This window comes from Cetorhinus maximus, chromosome 14 (genome assembly GCF_964194155.1).
Source record: "Cetorhinus maximus chromosome 14, sCetMax3.hap1.1, whole genome shotgun sequence".
NCBI lineage: Eukaryota > Metazoa > Chordata > Chondrichthyes > Lamniformes > Cetorhinidae > Cetorhinus > Cetorhinus maximus.
Window position 1 is genome coordinate 115,957,107 of NC_135892.1, and position 15,782 is coordinate 115,972,888.

General features: G+C 42.8%; 1 protein-coding gene across 1 annotated transcript in view; it reads left to right on the plus strand.

Annotated features, from left to right (window-relative positions):
- Window positions 1-12,164, plus strand: part of LOC144689990 (protein EFR3 homolog B-like) — a 177,027-nt gene extending 164,863 nt beyond the window's left edge. Inside the window, exons 22-23 of the mRNA XM_078557529.1 lie at window positions 1,240-1,289; window positions 10,046-12,164. Of these exons, the coding sequence (XP_078413655.1) occupies window positions 1,240-1,289; window positions 10,046-10,151 (156 nt within the window). The 3' untranslated portion in view covers window positions 10,152-12,164. The remainder of the gene's footprint in view (window positions 1-1,239; window positions 1,290-10,045) is intronic.
- The last annotated feature ends 3,618 nt before the right edge of the window (window positions 12,165-15,782 follow it).

The following is a 15,782-nucleotide window of genomic DNA, read 5'->3' on the forward strand; positions in this document are numbered from 1 at the left end:
TATTTTGGAAAGGTTGGGTCCCTGTACTTGAGTATTTTTGCTTGTGTCAGTTGCCATTGGGTGATGCATTTCAAGAACCAGGAGGTCACCTGTGTGTAGGGGAGGAAGGAAAGCTGAGGGTGGTGAAACCATGGGAGAAGAGGAGGGAAATCTCAGGCTGGGAGTGGAGAAGGAGAAATCAAAAGAGGCAAAAAAGACAAACCAAGGGTGGGAATAGGGGATGTTGGAGGTGAAAGGAACTTTGATTCCAACAGTAACTAATGGTAACTTACTGAAATTACAATGATAACTAACAATAAAGTGTTTCCCCTCATAATCAAAAATTTTACAATAGCTCACTGATAATCAAGATGTAACTGTTAGTAACAGGCAGAACACACCTTACCTGTAACTAGCAGTGATTGTATAACCCACTGATTTCACCCTGAAACAATAGCCAGAATCCCTCCTGCACTGCATAAGGTGAGGTCAGGCTCTGCAGTCAATGCAACTTTTAACAGGTCTGATCCTTCATCCTATTATGTTGATGTTTGCGGTTTGGACTCCAGTTCTATGTGAAAATGACAACTCTGTACTGGGACCTCAGTCAGAACCGATCTGTACTTGGGCTTCACACTTTAAAACTGGCCAGAGCAGATAGACACAGAGGTGGCAGAGGACAGCAGACTTGATGTCTGGGGCACAATGCCCTAACCTCAACTGAACATCAACATTTCTAAACCAACCTCAGGAGCAGATCAATAAAGCAGAGTTTTCATAGAATGATAGAAATTATAGTAAAGGAGGCAATTCATCCCCTGGTCCTGGTCTTCTCTCCTGTAAACCCATTTGACTTCCCCTGCCAAAGATTATTTTATATTCCTTTTTAAATTTATATCATCCACTTTAGTCTGTATTTCAATCACGACATGTGGTGAAGTACCATACAGCCTAATAGCCCTCATTTCAAGAGCTTTTGCCCTTCCTTCCCCCTTATTTCTCCTGGTGGAAATCAGTGCTTTCCATTCTCTAGTACTCCACTCACCCACTAATGGAAGCAATCTTCCATTTACCCAAGGTCAAGTTTCTGGGTTTCACTCGCCACTTTACTGGCTGCTCCTCTCCCTGTATATTGGAATCATATATTGGGAATGACGAGATAGGGTTTTGTTTTGAAGTTAAGATTGCTGAATTTAAGCTATCATAGCTTGTCTGGAGGTTTTATATATTTACTTGTGCTTCTCATCCCTTTAATTTCAGGCGACCATTCTGCAGAGTAAACTGAATCAAATATTTGAGATAACTATAAGGTAGGTCATCCAGGACCTTAGTACTTTGCTCACCCTGCAATATGAAATGATTGAAAAGCCCAGCTGAAAGATCGAACAACTGTGAAGCACTGTCGATGAACTCATCAATTTTGTTGAGCCCAGTGAAAATAGACAATCAAATATTGGAGCTGAACAGTGGAGGGATCATTTTTCATTTATTTTCAGGATGAGGGCATCATTGCAAAAGCTGCATTTATTGCTGATAACTAATTGCCCTGAAAAGTTGGGGTTGGGTCATCTTCTTGGGTAGCAGTTTAGGTTAAACCAGTTTAAGTAGCATTCAAGATCCCATGCCTCTATTCAAAGATGACCAGGGAGCTCTAACTGTCCTGGCTGATACTACCAGAGCTGTCATTTACCTCCCTGTCACTTGTTGCTAGTGGAGCTAGTTGTTGCTGTTTGAATATTGGATGCTACAATTACCAACACAACAAAGGCTACACTTGCAAAGTCAAGCACTGAGATGTGAATAACGCTATATAAATGTGTTCATCCTTCGTTTCCTTCTTCCTTCTTTTTTTCCTTCAATCGTTACCTACCCACCTTCTCCCTGTATCACCCAACCCGACCTACCCACCTCCTCCCTCTATCACCTAACCTCGAGCCTGCTCCGCCATTCAATAAGTTCATGGCTGATCTTCTTGCGTTTAGACTTCCACATTCCCATCTAACCCCGATAACCTTTGATTCCCTTGCCTAACAAGAATCCATCCACCTCTGCCTTAAAAATACTCAATGACCCTGCCTCCACCACCTTCTGATGCAGAGAGTTCCAGAGTCACACAACCCTCTGAGAGAAAATATTTCTCATCTCTGTCTTAAATGGGCAACCCCTAATTTTAAAACAGTGACCCCTAGTTCTGGACTCATCCACAAGAGGAAACATCCTTTCCACGTCCACCTTGTCAAGGCCATTCAGGTCCTTGTATACTTCAATCAAATCACCCCTCACTCTTCTAAACTCCAGTGGAAACAAGCCCAGTCTGTCCAACCTTTCCTCACAAGACAATCTGCTCACTCCAGGTATCAATCTAGTAAACCTCCTCTGAACCGCCTCCAACACATTTACATCCTTCCTTAAATAAGGAGACCACAACTGCACACAGTATTTGAGATGTGGTTTCATCAATACCCTGTATAACTGAAGCATAACATCCTTACTTTTATGTTCAATCCCTCTCATAATAAAGGATAGCATTCCATTAGCTTTCATAGTTATTTGCTGTACCTGCAACTTTTTGTGACTCGTGTACTGGAAAACCCAGATCCCTCTGCACCTCAGAATTATGCAGCCATTCTCCATTTAAGTAATACTCTGCTTTTTTATTCTTCCTGCCAAAGTGAACAACTTCACAATTTCCCACATTAAACTCCATTTACCAGATCTTTTCCCACTCATTCAACCTATCTATATCCAACCTCCTCATGTCCTCTTCACAACATACTTTCCTACCTATCTTTGTGTCAGCTGCTACCATGTCTTCGCTCCCCTCATCTAAGTCATTGATGTAAATTATAAAATGTTAAGGCCCCAGCACAAACCCCTGTGGGACTCCACTTGTCACATCCTGCCAATCAGGTTGGCAGGATGTAATGAGTGGTGCGCCACAGGGATCAGTGCTGGGACCTCAACTGTTTGCAAATGACTTGGATGAAGGGATGGATGGGATGGTCGCCAAATTTGCTGATGACACAAAGATAGGTAGGAAAGTAAGTTGTGAAGAGGACATAAGGAGGCTACAAAAAAATATAGATAGGTTAAGTGAGTGGGCAAAGATCTGGTAAATGGAGTATAATGTGGACAAATGTGAAATTGTCCATTTTGGCAGGAAGAATAAAAGAGAAGCATATTATCTAAATGGTGAGAGATTGCAGAGCTCAGATGCAGAGGGGTCTGGGTGTCTCAGTGCATGTATCACAAAAGTCTAGTACACAGGTACAACAAGTAATTTGGAAAGCTAATAGAATGTTTATTGTGAGGGGAATTGAATACAAAAGTAGGGAGGTTATGCTTCAGTTGTACAGAACACTAGTGATACCACATCTGAAGTACTGTATATAGAATTGGTCATCTTATTCAAGGAAGGATGTAAATGCATTGGAAGCAGTTCAGAGAAGGTTTACCAGACTAATACCTGGAATGGTTGGATTGTCTTATGAGGAAAGGTTGGACAGGCTAGGGTTGTATCCACTGGAGTTTAGAAGAGTAAGAGGCGACTTGATTGAAACATATAAGATCCTGAGGGGCCTTGACAGGTGGATGTGAAGAGGACGTTTCCTCTTGTGGGAGAATCTAGAACTAGGAGTCACCATTTAAACATAAGAGGTCTCCCATTTAAAACGAAGATGAGGTGAAATTTTTTCTCTGAGGATCGTGAGTCTTTGGAACTCTCTTCCTGAAAAGGTGGTGGAAGCAAAGTCTTTGAATATTTTTAAGGCAGAGGTGGTTAGATTTTTGGTAAGCAAGGGGATGATAGGTTATCAAGGTTAGGTGGGATGTAGATTTGAGGTTACTATCAAATCAGGCATGATCTTATTGAATGGTGGAGCAGGCTTGAGGGGCCGAATGGCCTACTCCTGCTCATTGTTCGTATGTTCATATGTAATCATAAAAAAAACCCATTACACATAATCTGTTTTCTGCCAGCCAGCCAATCTTCTATCCATGCTAATATGTTACCCCTACACCATGAGCTTTTATTTTCTGCAATAACCTTTGATGTGGCACCTTATCAAATGCCTTCTGGAAATCTAAGCACAGTATGTCTACAGGCTCCCCTTTATCGGCAACACATGTTACTCCTTCAAAAAACTCCAATAAATTGGTTAAACATGATTTCCCTTTCACAAAACCATGCTGACTCTTCCCAATTACCTTGAGCTTTTCTAAGTGCACAGCTATAACTTCCTTAATGATTGATTCTAACAACTTCCTTACGACTCCCCCAAAGCCTGCCCACCATCTACAAGGCACGAGTTAGGAATGTGAGGGAATACTCTACACTTGCCTGGATGAGTGCAGCTCCAACAACACTCAAGAAGCTTGACACCATTCAGGACAAAGCAGCCCCGCTTGATTGGCACCACATCCACAAACATTCACTCCCTCCACCACCGATGAACAGTAGCAGCAGCGTGTACCATCTACAAGATGCACTGCCGAAACTCACCAAGGCTCCTTAGACAGCACCTTCCAAATTCACAGCCTCTAGAAGAACAAGGGCAGCAGATAGATGGGAACACCACCACCTGGAAGTTCCCCTCCAAGTCACTCACCATCCTGACTTGGAAATATATCGCTGTTCCTTCACTGTCGCTGGGTCAAAATCCTGGAGCTCCCTCCCTAACAGCACTGTGGATGTACCTACACCACATGGACTGTAGCGGTTCAAGAAGGCAGCTCACTACCACCTTCTCAAGGGCAACAAGGGATGGGCAATAAATGCTGGCCTAGCCATCGACACCCACATCCCGTAAATTAATTTTTAAAAACTGGATAGATAAGAATGGAATCAGGTAGTGCAGCCATTTGCAGCTGGATGACAACAGAGAGATGTTGGAGGAGGAAAGTATGATCAGCAAAGTTAAAGGCTGCAGACAAGTCAAGAATGACGGGGAAGGGTAGTTTACCAAATAGTCACGTGGAACGGTCATTGTCACCTGAGATGTCATTTATGACTGATAAGATCCAAGTAACATCCCTCAACCCCACCTACCCATGTTCTCCTCATATCACCCATTATCACCTCACCTTTCTTCTTACATAGAAACATATATAGAAACTAGGAGCAGGAGTAGGCCATTCGGCCCTTCGAGCCTGCTCTGCCATTCATTATGATCATGGCTGATCATCCAACTCAATAGCCTGCTCCCGCTTTCTCCCCATATCCTTTGATCCCTTTCGCCCCAAGAGCTTTATCTAACTCCTTCTTCAAAACATACAATGTTTTGGCCTCAACTACATTCTGTGGTAGTGAATTCCACAGGCTGACAACTCTCTGGGTGAAGAAATATCTCCTCATCACAGTCCTAAATGGTCTACCCTGTATCCTCAGACTGTGACCCCTGGTTCTGGACTCCCCCACCATCGGGAACATCCTTCCTGCATCTACCCTGTCTAGTCCTGTTAGAATTTTATAGATTTCTTTGAGATCCCCCCTCATTCTTCTGAACTCCAGTGAATATAATCCTAACCGACTCAGTCTCTCCTTATATGTCAGTCCCGCCATCCCAGGAATCAGTCTGGTAAATCTTCGCTGCACTCCCTCTATAGCAAGTACATCCTTCCTCAGATAAGGAGACCAAAACTGCACTCAATATTCCAGTTGTGCTCTCACCAAGTCCCTGTATAATTGCAGCAAGGCATCCCTTCTCCTGTATTCGAATCCTCTGGCTATGAAGGCCAACATACCATTTGCCTTCTTTACCGCCTGCTGCACCTGCATGCTTACCTTCAGCGACTGGTGTACGAGGACACACAGGTCTCATTGCACATTCCCTTCTCTCAATTTATAGCCATTCAGATAATAATCTGCCTTCCTTTTTTTCCAACAAAGTGGATAACCTCACATTTATCCACATTATACTGCATCTGCCATGCATTTGCCCACTCACTCAGCTTGTCCAAATCAAACTGAAGCATCTCTGCATCCTCCTCACAGCTCACCCTCCCACCCAGCTTTGTGTCATCTGAAAATTTGGAGATATTACATTTAGCTCCCTCACCTAAATCATTAATGTATATTGTGAATAACTGGGGGGTCCCAGCACCGATCCCTGTCGTACCCCACTAGTCACTGCCTGCCATTCGGAAAAAGACCAGTTTATTCCTACTCTTTGTTTCCTGTCTGCCAACCAGTTTTCTATCCATCTCAATACACTACCCCCAATCCCATGCACTTTAATTTTACACGCCAATCTCTTATGTGGGACTTTGTCGAAAGCCTTCTGAAAGTCCAAATAAACCACATCCACTGGCTCCCCCTCATCAACTCTACTAGTTATATCCTCGAAAAATTCCAGTAGATTTGTCAAGCATGATTTCCCTTTCGTAAATCCATGCTGACTCTGCCCGATTCTGCCACTGTTTTGCACGTGCTCAGCTATTAAATCCTTTATAATGGACTCTAGAATTTTCCCCACTACCGACGTCAGGCTGACTGGTCTATAATTCCCTGTTTTCTCTCTACCTCCCTTTTTAAATAGTGGGGTTACATTAGCTACCCTCCAATCTGTAGAAACTGTTCCAGAGTCTATAGAATCTCAAAGGATGACCAGCAATTCATCCACTTTTTTAGGGCCACTTCCTTAAGTACTCTGGGATGTAGATTATCAGGCCCTGGGGATTTATCGGCCTTCAATCCCATCAGTTTCCCCAACACTTTCCCTACTAATACTGATTTCTTTCAGTTCCTCCCTCTCACTAAACCCTGTGTTCCCCAACATTTCTGGAATGTTATTTCCTTTGTGAAGACAGAACCAAAGTCTGTATTTAGTTGGTCAACCATTTCTTTGTTCCCCATTATAAATTCCCCTGTTTCTGACTGTAAGGGACCTACATTTGTATTCACCAATCTTTTTCTCTTCACATTCTCAGGTCCCCTACTTCTTCCCACATCCCTCAACGCCACCTTCTCCCAATATCCTGCAATCACATCTACCCATCCTCTCCATTATCCCTCAATCCCAACCTATCTATCCTCTCCCCATATCCCTCAGTGACCCCACTCACCTTCGCCCCATTTTTCTGCAATTGAAATTACCCACCTTCCCCCATATCCCTCAAATAAAAAAACCTACCTATCTTCTCAGATCGCGAAATCCCACTGACCCACATTCTCCTCATATCACCCATTCTCAGGTACCCTTCTTCTTCCCATTTCCCTCAACCCCACCCACCCACCAGCTCCCCCATCCCTCAACACCCCCACTCACCTTTTCCCCATTTCCCTCAATTGTAATTACCCACCTTCTCCCCCTATCCCTCAGTTCTAGGGAGCCATCCTCTCCCCCATATCCCTCAGTTCTAGGGTGCCATCCTCTCCCCCATATCCCTCAGTTCTAGGGAGCCATCCTCTCTCCCATATCCCTCAGTCTCTTTTGTTACAATCCCTGCAGAGATTTGCTAACTTTTAAAACAAGGATGAGTTTCCCAGTGACCATCAGAAATTACTGAAGGACAATATTTCACATTTTAAGATTTTTACGATAACAGACAAACTACAATCAACATAGATCAAACACTACTTAACAAGCAACTAAAGAAAAGGCACTTTTGTATTAACTAATCAACTCATTCAAAATATGCCATATGACAAGTTTTTACTTTACACCATGCTTCTGGCCGATGGGTAACAATGCAAGATTAAGTCTCAAGGCATTCCCAGCTTCTAGCTGGCTCACTTCTCCCTGCACTGTCAGGTTGAATCTAGAGTATTGCTGAAAAGCAAGACATGTTGCTGAAGCTTTTTGTCTTGCACTCATCAGGACAAATGCAAGAATGCCAAATTTCAAACAATCGCAACAATTTAAAGGGTGCTCATTAGTTGGCAAGTTGACTCTGATTGGCCGAGGCGTTGCCCTGGAGAAAACAACAGGGAATTATAGGCTCCCTAAGCTCCCAGATAATTCAGAGAAACACATGAGGCTTGAACCTATTGTGTTTGCGGAGAACCGGTCCCTGCATATGAATGCACGTCGCTGCTAGCAACGTTAGCCATGTTAAGAGCTCAACCAATTATCTTAAATTGGTTGTTAGTGTAGCTATTAGCACATTCAGGATTGTTCAGCAACAGTTCTAACAGTAGACATTTTGTTTTGGGTTTTCAAGTGCGGGCTGGTTGAGTATGGTCTGTACTCTGCCTATTATGAACAACTGCAGGAACATGCTATTTGTTTTAACCATCCAGTCACTGGAAAGTACAGTCTACATATCTAGCATTGCACTGAAATTCATGCACAACGTTGCTCAATTATGTGGTAGGCAGAACATTTTTTTGGAATGTCAACAGCATCCCGTTAGTCGAAAATACCACTCACATAGCCACTGCATGGTAGCAGCACAAATTAGCTTGCTTAACCTGTTTACATTTTTGAGATACATTGCCTTTCCAAGGTAATCTGAGGGCACTTTTCAGGTCCAAAAATGGCAGCCTTTGGTTCATTTGTGAATTTACGCAATACACAGTGAACAATGATCTGATCAGGATAGCCATTGCCCCACAGGATAGATTTGATGCACTCTATTTCTGCATCAAATTTGCAAGGTGAGCAAATGCTAGGCTAATTTACAAGTTTTCTGATAAAGCCAATCTTATAACGCATGGAGCCATACAAACCCTGTCAGGTGAAAGTAAGCTTGCAGTATACATGGCAATATGAAACTGCCATCATTTTCTCAATCTGTATTCACTGAACTTATGAACTTAACGACTCACGCAGTTGAGTTCTGTTTTAATGACACCATGTATGCCCAAGTAAATGGTCTAGCCAAGGAATCCCCTCTAGGCCCAGCACACACACATTTTCATCGGTTGCCATGTGAAAGCGTTTTTGGTGGAATGAACCCTAACCTCCTTTCTCACGCAAATTTCCAATATGTAGTTGATACATTTGTGATCTTTGAATCTGCAGCCGTACGTAAGGATTTCTTTACACACTCAGTGCATTCAGCCTCAGACTGAAATTCACTTTTGGGCAGTCTAACGCGCTCCTTTTCCTGGACGTGCTTGATGAGAAATCCGCTAATGGGCTCTTCATTACTGTCTACCAGAAGCCTACCCTCATAGGTTGTTAACGCAAAAACAGCTCACCCTGCTTTTCACAGCAGTAGCTGCTTCTTTTCCTCCCAGAGCAGTAATTACTTTGTCTCTCTCTGTGTGCCTTTGTGTCCAAAAAGCTCTCCCTCTTTCTATGTCAAGGTCTGAAACTGTCACTTGATTTTCAATAGATTTGGTTTGAGTTTCTTTCCCCGTGACAATCACAGAATCTTTACAGTGCAGAAGGAGGCCATTCGGCCCATCAAATCTGTACTGGCTCTCTGAAAGAGCGTTCCACCTAGTCCCACTCTCCTGCCTTATCCATGTAACCTGGCACATTCTCTTTTTTCAGGTAGCAATCCAATTCCCTTGTTAATACCTCGATCGAACCTGCCCCCACCACCCTCTCAGAAAGTTTCTTCCAGACTCCAACCACCCTCTGGGTGAAAAGTTTTTTCCTCACATCACATTTACTCCTTTTGCCAATTATTTTGAATCGGTGCCCACTAGTTCTTGATGTTCTCTTGAGTGGGAACAGTTTCTCACTGTTTACCCTGTCCATACCCCTTGAATCTTGGATCTCAGATCACATGGGCCTGCCTCTGGGCACAGTTACTGTGATCACCATCCCCCTTTTCAGAAAGCTCCATTTCACCTTAAATTAAAAGAGACATTTTATAACATAACCATCTTGTAAAGTCCTGCATTCATGACGATTTCCCTCCATAAACGAGTCTAATTATCTCAAATTCCGTTTGAACTGAGCACTTCAAACTTCTTTCCCTGGAAATATTCCCTAATCCTATTGCAGTTGTACGTAACCTGTAGATTTATTTATATCTCTCTGTATGGTATAGCTGTATACCCGATACCATAAGAACTGCTGCAGGTTTGCATTATGATCTAAATAACTCCAGAGAACAGCTGTTGGTAAATTCGCTCAATTTGTCTTTTCTAAAAGTTTCTCTTTATTTCTAGACCACCTCCCAGCCCATCCGGCACGATCACAGCTGGTTTTGGCCAGACGCAGCCCCGTTCAGTGCCAGTTTACGAGATGAAGTTCCCAGATCTTTGTGTGTACTAGCAGGAACACCACACGGTCCCGCACAATGCTTCATTGAATTGCAGAGATTCTGGTTTCTCATCCAGTCTCATTTGCTGATTGTGGAATTGATGCAGCAGCAGAACCTGTATTAGTGCAACATGGTCAGCCATTCCCTGCAGAATGTTAGGAATCGCACAGCTGTTGTTTCCACCAGTGCCAGCACATCCAACATCGTCCTTACAGCTTCGTGGTGCTTTGTTATGAAGACATGACCTTTCAATGTATTGCTTATGCTTACCTGAGATCATGGACAGGCTTCACTGCAGCCCGGGGCTTCCTGTGGGAGTGTAGGATCAGGCTGCTGAGCAATAATGGCCAGTTCAAATTTGAGGAAGTGATGTCTTCTTTTAATACAGTAAACATCCATTGATAATCACAAGATAACAACAGTCCCAGCAGTTGCCTCTCAATCGTCACAACCTAGGCCCAATTCAGAAAGTTTGATTATAACCTTAATCAATTTCACTTCATCCATGACATTCTTGGTGATTGAGGAATGAGACAGGTACAGTCTGTTTTCACACACTGACAAATCTAACTAACCAGCAGGGCTGGGTAACCTTTTCCGATCTGTTGCCCTCTTCTATGTTTGAGTTTCTGATCTTCATGATAAACTCTGGCCTCCCTGAGTCAGTAGAGGAGAGTGCTCTGAAATGAGCAGGGTGTAGCTCCACAATGACCTACCCCAGGAGGGGAGCACAGCAGGGGGGCAGGTCCTCATTTCTTCTGATCTATTTTTGGTGCTGACTTATGTAGCTTTCATTGGTCAGCTAACATCTCAGAAATTCCAGCAGCTCCTGTACAAAAACAGTGTGTTTGATTGGAATAGCCCTGGTACTGCCTGATCCTGCACTCAGTATCGGACACCTCAAACAGGGAACCCTGCTCACACGTCAAGCCTGTCTAATGTTTCTTTTTCTATTAGTCTGTGAAGGCAAAGATGTTCCAGCCTTCAGTAATTTTGTGGATTAACCTACATCTTTGACATTGATTATTGTGAATTTATCTCTGAATGTACATGTAGTGCTAACAGAAATATTACTGGTGCACTTGCAGGCTTCATTTGAACTTAACTGGATTTACAGAGTAGAATTTGGCAATGCTAGATTTCCACCAGCATACCCACTACAGTGCCATCCTTTCCCCATCCCCAACCCATTATTTCCAACTGTATTTTGATTGTACAGCAGTGGTGGGAAGCAGTTGGCACACACTGAAGTATTTGAAGAAGTGTTGTACATTAAGCTCAAGTCTCACTCCTTCCAGTAAACTCTGAAAAGAAGTATAATGGTAAGAAGGAGGTGCTCACGATCTCTCAAGTTTCTTGGACTGCTGAGAAACAATGTTGATGGTATACAGCTCTTGAAGGTGTACACACACACACACACACACAAAAATACACACACACACAATATGCAGATATGTACACACTCTAACACTGCAGATGCACAACGCACAACGCACTACGCACAAGTACAACAGATACACACCCATATGCACCCACTGTACACAAAGGTACTGCATATACACTCATACGCCCACTGTGCACACAGACAAACATAGTTTGAGACTGGAGAAATCCTTCAGTCTATCTAGCATTCACCTCAATTCCATCCGCATTATTATTTTGGTGTCTTTCCTGAATCCCATTTCTGGACAGGAACATGTCTAATTCCTCCATTGAGATTTATGGTGTCAATGTCTGTTCCGTAATCTGTTCCACATATTTACCAACCGTTCATTTTTTTAAATGTCCTCTTCCATTTCCTATTTTCTTCTATTCTCTTTAATTTGCAAATATCATCCCTTGTGCTTAACTTCATGTGCACAACAGAAAACTTTACACTGACCCAATTTATCCAAACCTTTCATAATTTTAAATGACTTCTGTCATATTCCCCCACTGCCTTCTCTTTGCAAAAAGGGAAAGAGCCAGAGCAGCAGACATTATTCCCTTACGTTGTGGATTCAACCAAACAGTCCTTCTCTGTATTCCTCCCAATCACTGAATATCCTTTCTGTGTTCTCTCAAATAACGGCCAGTGAGACAAGTAAAGAAAAGATATGTCCAGAGGAGGATTTGCTTGTGCTTTTTTCAATTTAGTACACAATACTGTATTCCCTGCTCACAATTAGGTCTGCTCTGGACTGGGGGAGACCAAACGCAGATTGGATGACTGCTTTGCACAGAACATCCATTCAGTCAGAAAGCATAATCCAGAGCTTCCATTGGCCTGCCATTTTAATTCTCCACCTTCATCTCTCTATCCTCAGCCCCCTAAAATGTTCCAATGTTCAACACAAGCTTATGGAACAGCACCACATCTTTCAAATAGGCACTTTATAGCCTTCTGCATTCAACATTGAGTTCAACAATTTTCGACCATAATCTGTGCCCCCATCTTGTTTCCTTTTCTTTGCATGTTTCAGTCTTAATCTTGTTTTTATCCCGTTTTTGTTTTTGGAGGGTTGCTGTTCATTATTCTGCTATTCACATCTCCTCTGGACACAATTTTGTTTCTTTATTTGTCCCATGATCACTGGCTTTGACCATGCTCGAACTCTTTTATTTATTGTTTCCCATCTTCTGCCACTTCACAGGCCTCTCTTATTCTTTTCCACCCTCTGCACTTTCACCTGCATTAAACTTGTTGCACTTCTAACTTTGCCCAGTTCTGATAAAATGTCATTGACCTGAAATGTTAACTCTACCCTTCTCTGTGCCCACTCCAATAACTGTGTACCCATCTTTATATCCCCATCAAGAACTGAATATCCTTCTCTGTACCCCTCCAAAATCCTATGTACCCAACATTCTGTTTGCTTTTTAACATCCTGGGAACATAGAGCTGATAATTTTTATGGCCTGTGCTCTGAAACCCCAAGGCTCATCTTCTGCTCTCATACCTTAAGTACATTTCCATTTCTCACACAATCCACAACAACCTTCCCTCTGTCAAATCTCATAATCTTACATTTCCCTGTATTAAACTGTCTGTCATTTCTTTGCCCACTGTTCAAGCATGTCAATATAATTTTGAAATTTTGTGTATTGACTCACACATGGACACTGCACTCACATTAACATAGCCACATTGTACATACAGACAGTGCACACACATCCACTGCTGTCCACACAGACATACACACTGTATATACAAACACTGTACACAGACATATCTATGCATATTACATACACATACACAAACTGGGACTGCAGCTACACACTCAATGTACAGACAGCATGTCTGTGTATCTACATACATATAATATATATAATATATGTATATATATATATATATGCTACATACGCACATTCTCCTTAGCTGCTCTTGAACTCATTCTTTAGATGATGGTCCAGGCATGTGGGAAACCTGTATGGTTGACATGAGTTAACTGGAATACCCCAATAGATATGAAATAAATCTTTTGTCTAATTAAATGAGCACTGTTTTGATATATTGCAAAGCAGTTGGTGTTTGGCACACCTTGCCTGCCTATAGATACTGCCTGTAATGCCCTGTCCTCAAATACTCCTTTTGTCTTTGTTTCCACACCTGTTAGTGCAGGATCAAAAGTCTCGGGAATGGAATACAGCTACATTTACCTGCTTCTAGGTTGATTTATCACCTAGTTGTTCAATGAGAAGAAACAAGTGATATGTAATTGGATATGTGTATGTTACAACCAAGAATGTCAAAGACCTGGCTAATTTTTCACACACAAGTGAAACTTTGTCTTTCTAATCCACGTTACATTGGGATGGTTCAGCCAGACAGTTGGATCAGGACAAGGAGGATCTATCTATCCAATCCATTCCCACATTGAGATGGTTCAGTTTGACTATTGATCTAATTGGACTAATGGTCCATCCATTCATCCATCCAACAATTAGATCAAAGGTGTATTCAACCTACTGTTGAATCAAGAGATCTCCAGCCTTTTCATTCATCATCCATTCATCCTGCTGTTGATGCAAGACAATGATTCTCTGTGCAGCCAATCCATTCCTTCATCGAGTTGGTTCTGTCAGTTGGTTGTATAAGGAAAAAGACTCTAGCCTTCCATCCATCCAACTGTTTGGAAAGGAGCTTGCCCAATCTTTCCACTGTTGTATCAGCAGAATGACTCTGTCCATCTATCAATCCCACTTTTGCATCTAGGAATTCACCAAGACTCCTTAGACAACACCTTCCAAACCCACGACCAATACCATCTAGAAGGACAAGGGCAGCAGACACATGGGAACACCACCACCTGGAGGCTCCCTTCCAAGTCACTCACCATCCTGACTTGGAAATATATCGCTGTTCCTTCACTATCGCTGGGTCAAAATCCTGGAACTCCCTCCCTAACAGCACTGTGGGTGTACCTACACCAAATGGACTGCAGCGGTTCAAGAAGGCAGCTCACCATCACCTTCTCAAATGGCAACAAGGGATTGGCAATAAGTGCTGGTCCTACAGTGAAGCCCACATCCCGTGATTGAATACAAAAAAAACAGATAAAGACTCAGTCCATCCATCCACTATTTGGACCTGGATGAATAGAAGGACTTTTCGCATCCATTCTGTCCACTCATTCACCCAGAGAAGGAGCCTGTCCATCTATCTCACTGCTGATCTCCCTTCCCCTCCAAACCATTGTCCATCTATCTCACTGCTGATCCCCCTTCTCCTCCAGACCATTGTCCATCTATCTCACTGCTGATCCCCTTCCCCTCCAAACCATTGTCCATCTATCCCACTGCTGATCCTTCCTTCCCCTCCAAACCATTGTCCATCTATCTCACTGCTGATCCTTCCTTCCCCTCCAAACCATTGTCCATCTATCTCACTGCTGATCCTTTCTTCCCCTCCAAACCATTGTCCATCTATCTCACTGCTGATCCCCCTTCTCCTCCAGACCATTGTCCATCTATCTCACTGCTGATCCCCTTCCCCTCCAAACCATTGTCCATCTATCTCACTGCTGATCCTTCCTTCCCTTCCAAACCATTGTCCATCTATCTCACTGCTGATCCCCTTCCCCTCCAAACCATTGTCCATCTATCTCACTGCTGATCCCCTTCCCCTCCAAACCACTGCTGTATCAATGGCAAGGCTCTATCCATTCATCCATCTATTCTACTCAGGCCAAGTCCATTCATTCCACAGGTTCATCAGGCAAATGATTCTGTACATCCATAATGTCACTATTAAAGAAAAGAAAAATACTGCTGATGCTTGAAACCTGAAACAAAAACAGAAAATGCTGGAAAAACTCAGCAGGTCTGACAGCATCTGTGGAGAGAGAAAAACAAAGTTAATGTTTCGAGTCCATATGACCCTTCTTCAGAGCTCCTCCATTGCCAGTGAAATTTTTTTTAAAATAATGAAATGTTGGGCACAGTTTTTTTCATGTTGGTTTGTAGTTAAGCTCTGTTTTAGTAGTGTGGTACAGTTTAGTCTAGAACATAGTCACATCCCAGAGGAAAGCAAGTGTTTTGGAATGGAAGGTGTGACTGACAGGGAACCGGGTAACAGAGATTTAGGAAAGGTTCAGAAGGAGACGTGTCCTGACCAACAGATAGGTCTGTACTCGCTACCTGTGAGGACAAGGAGAAAAACT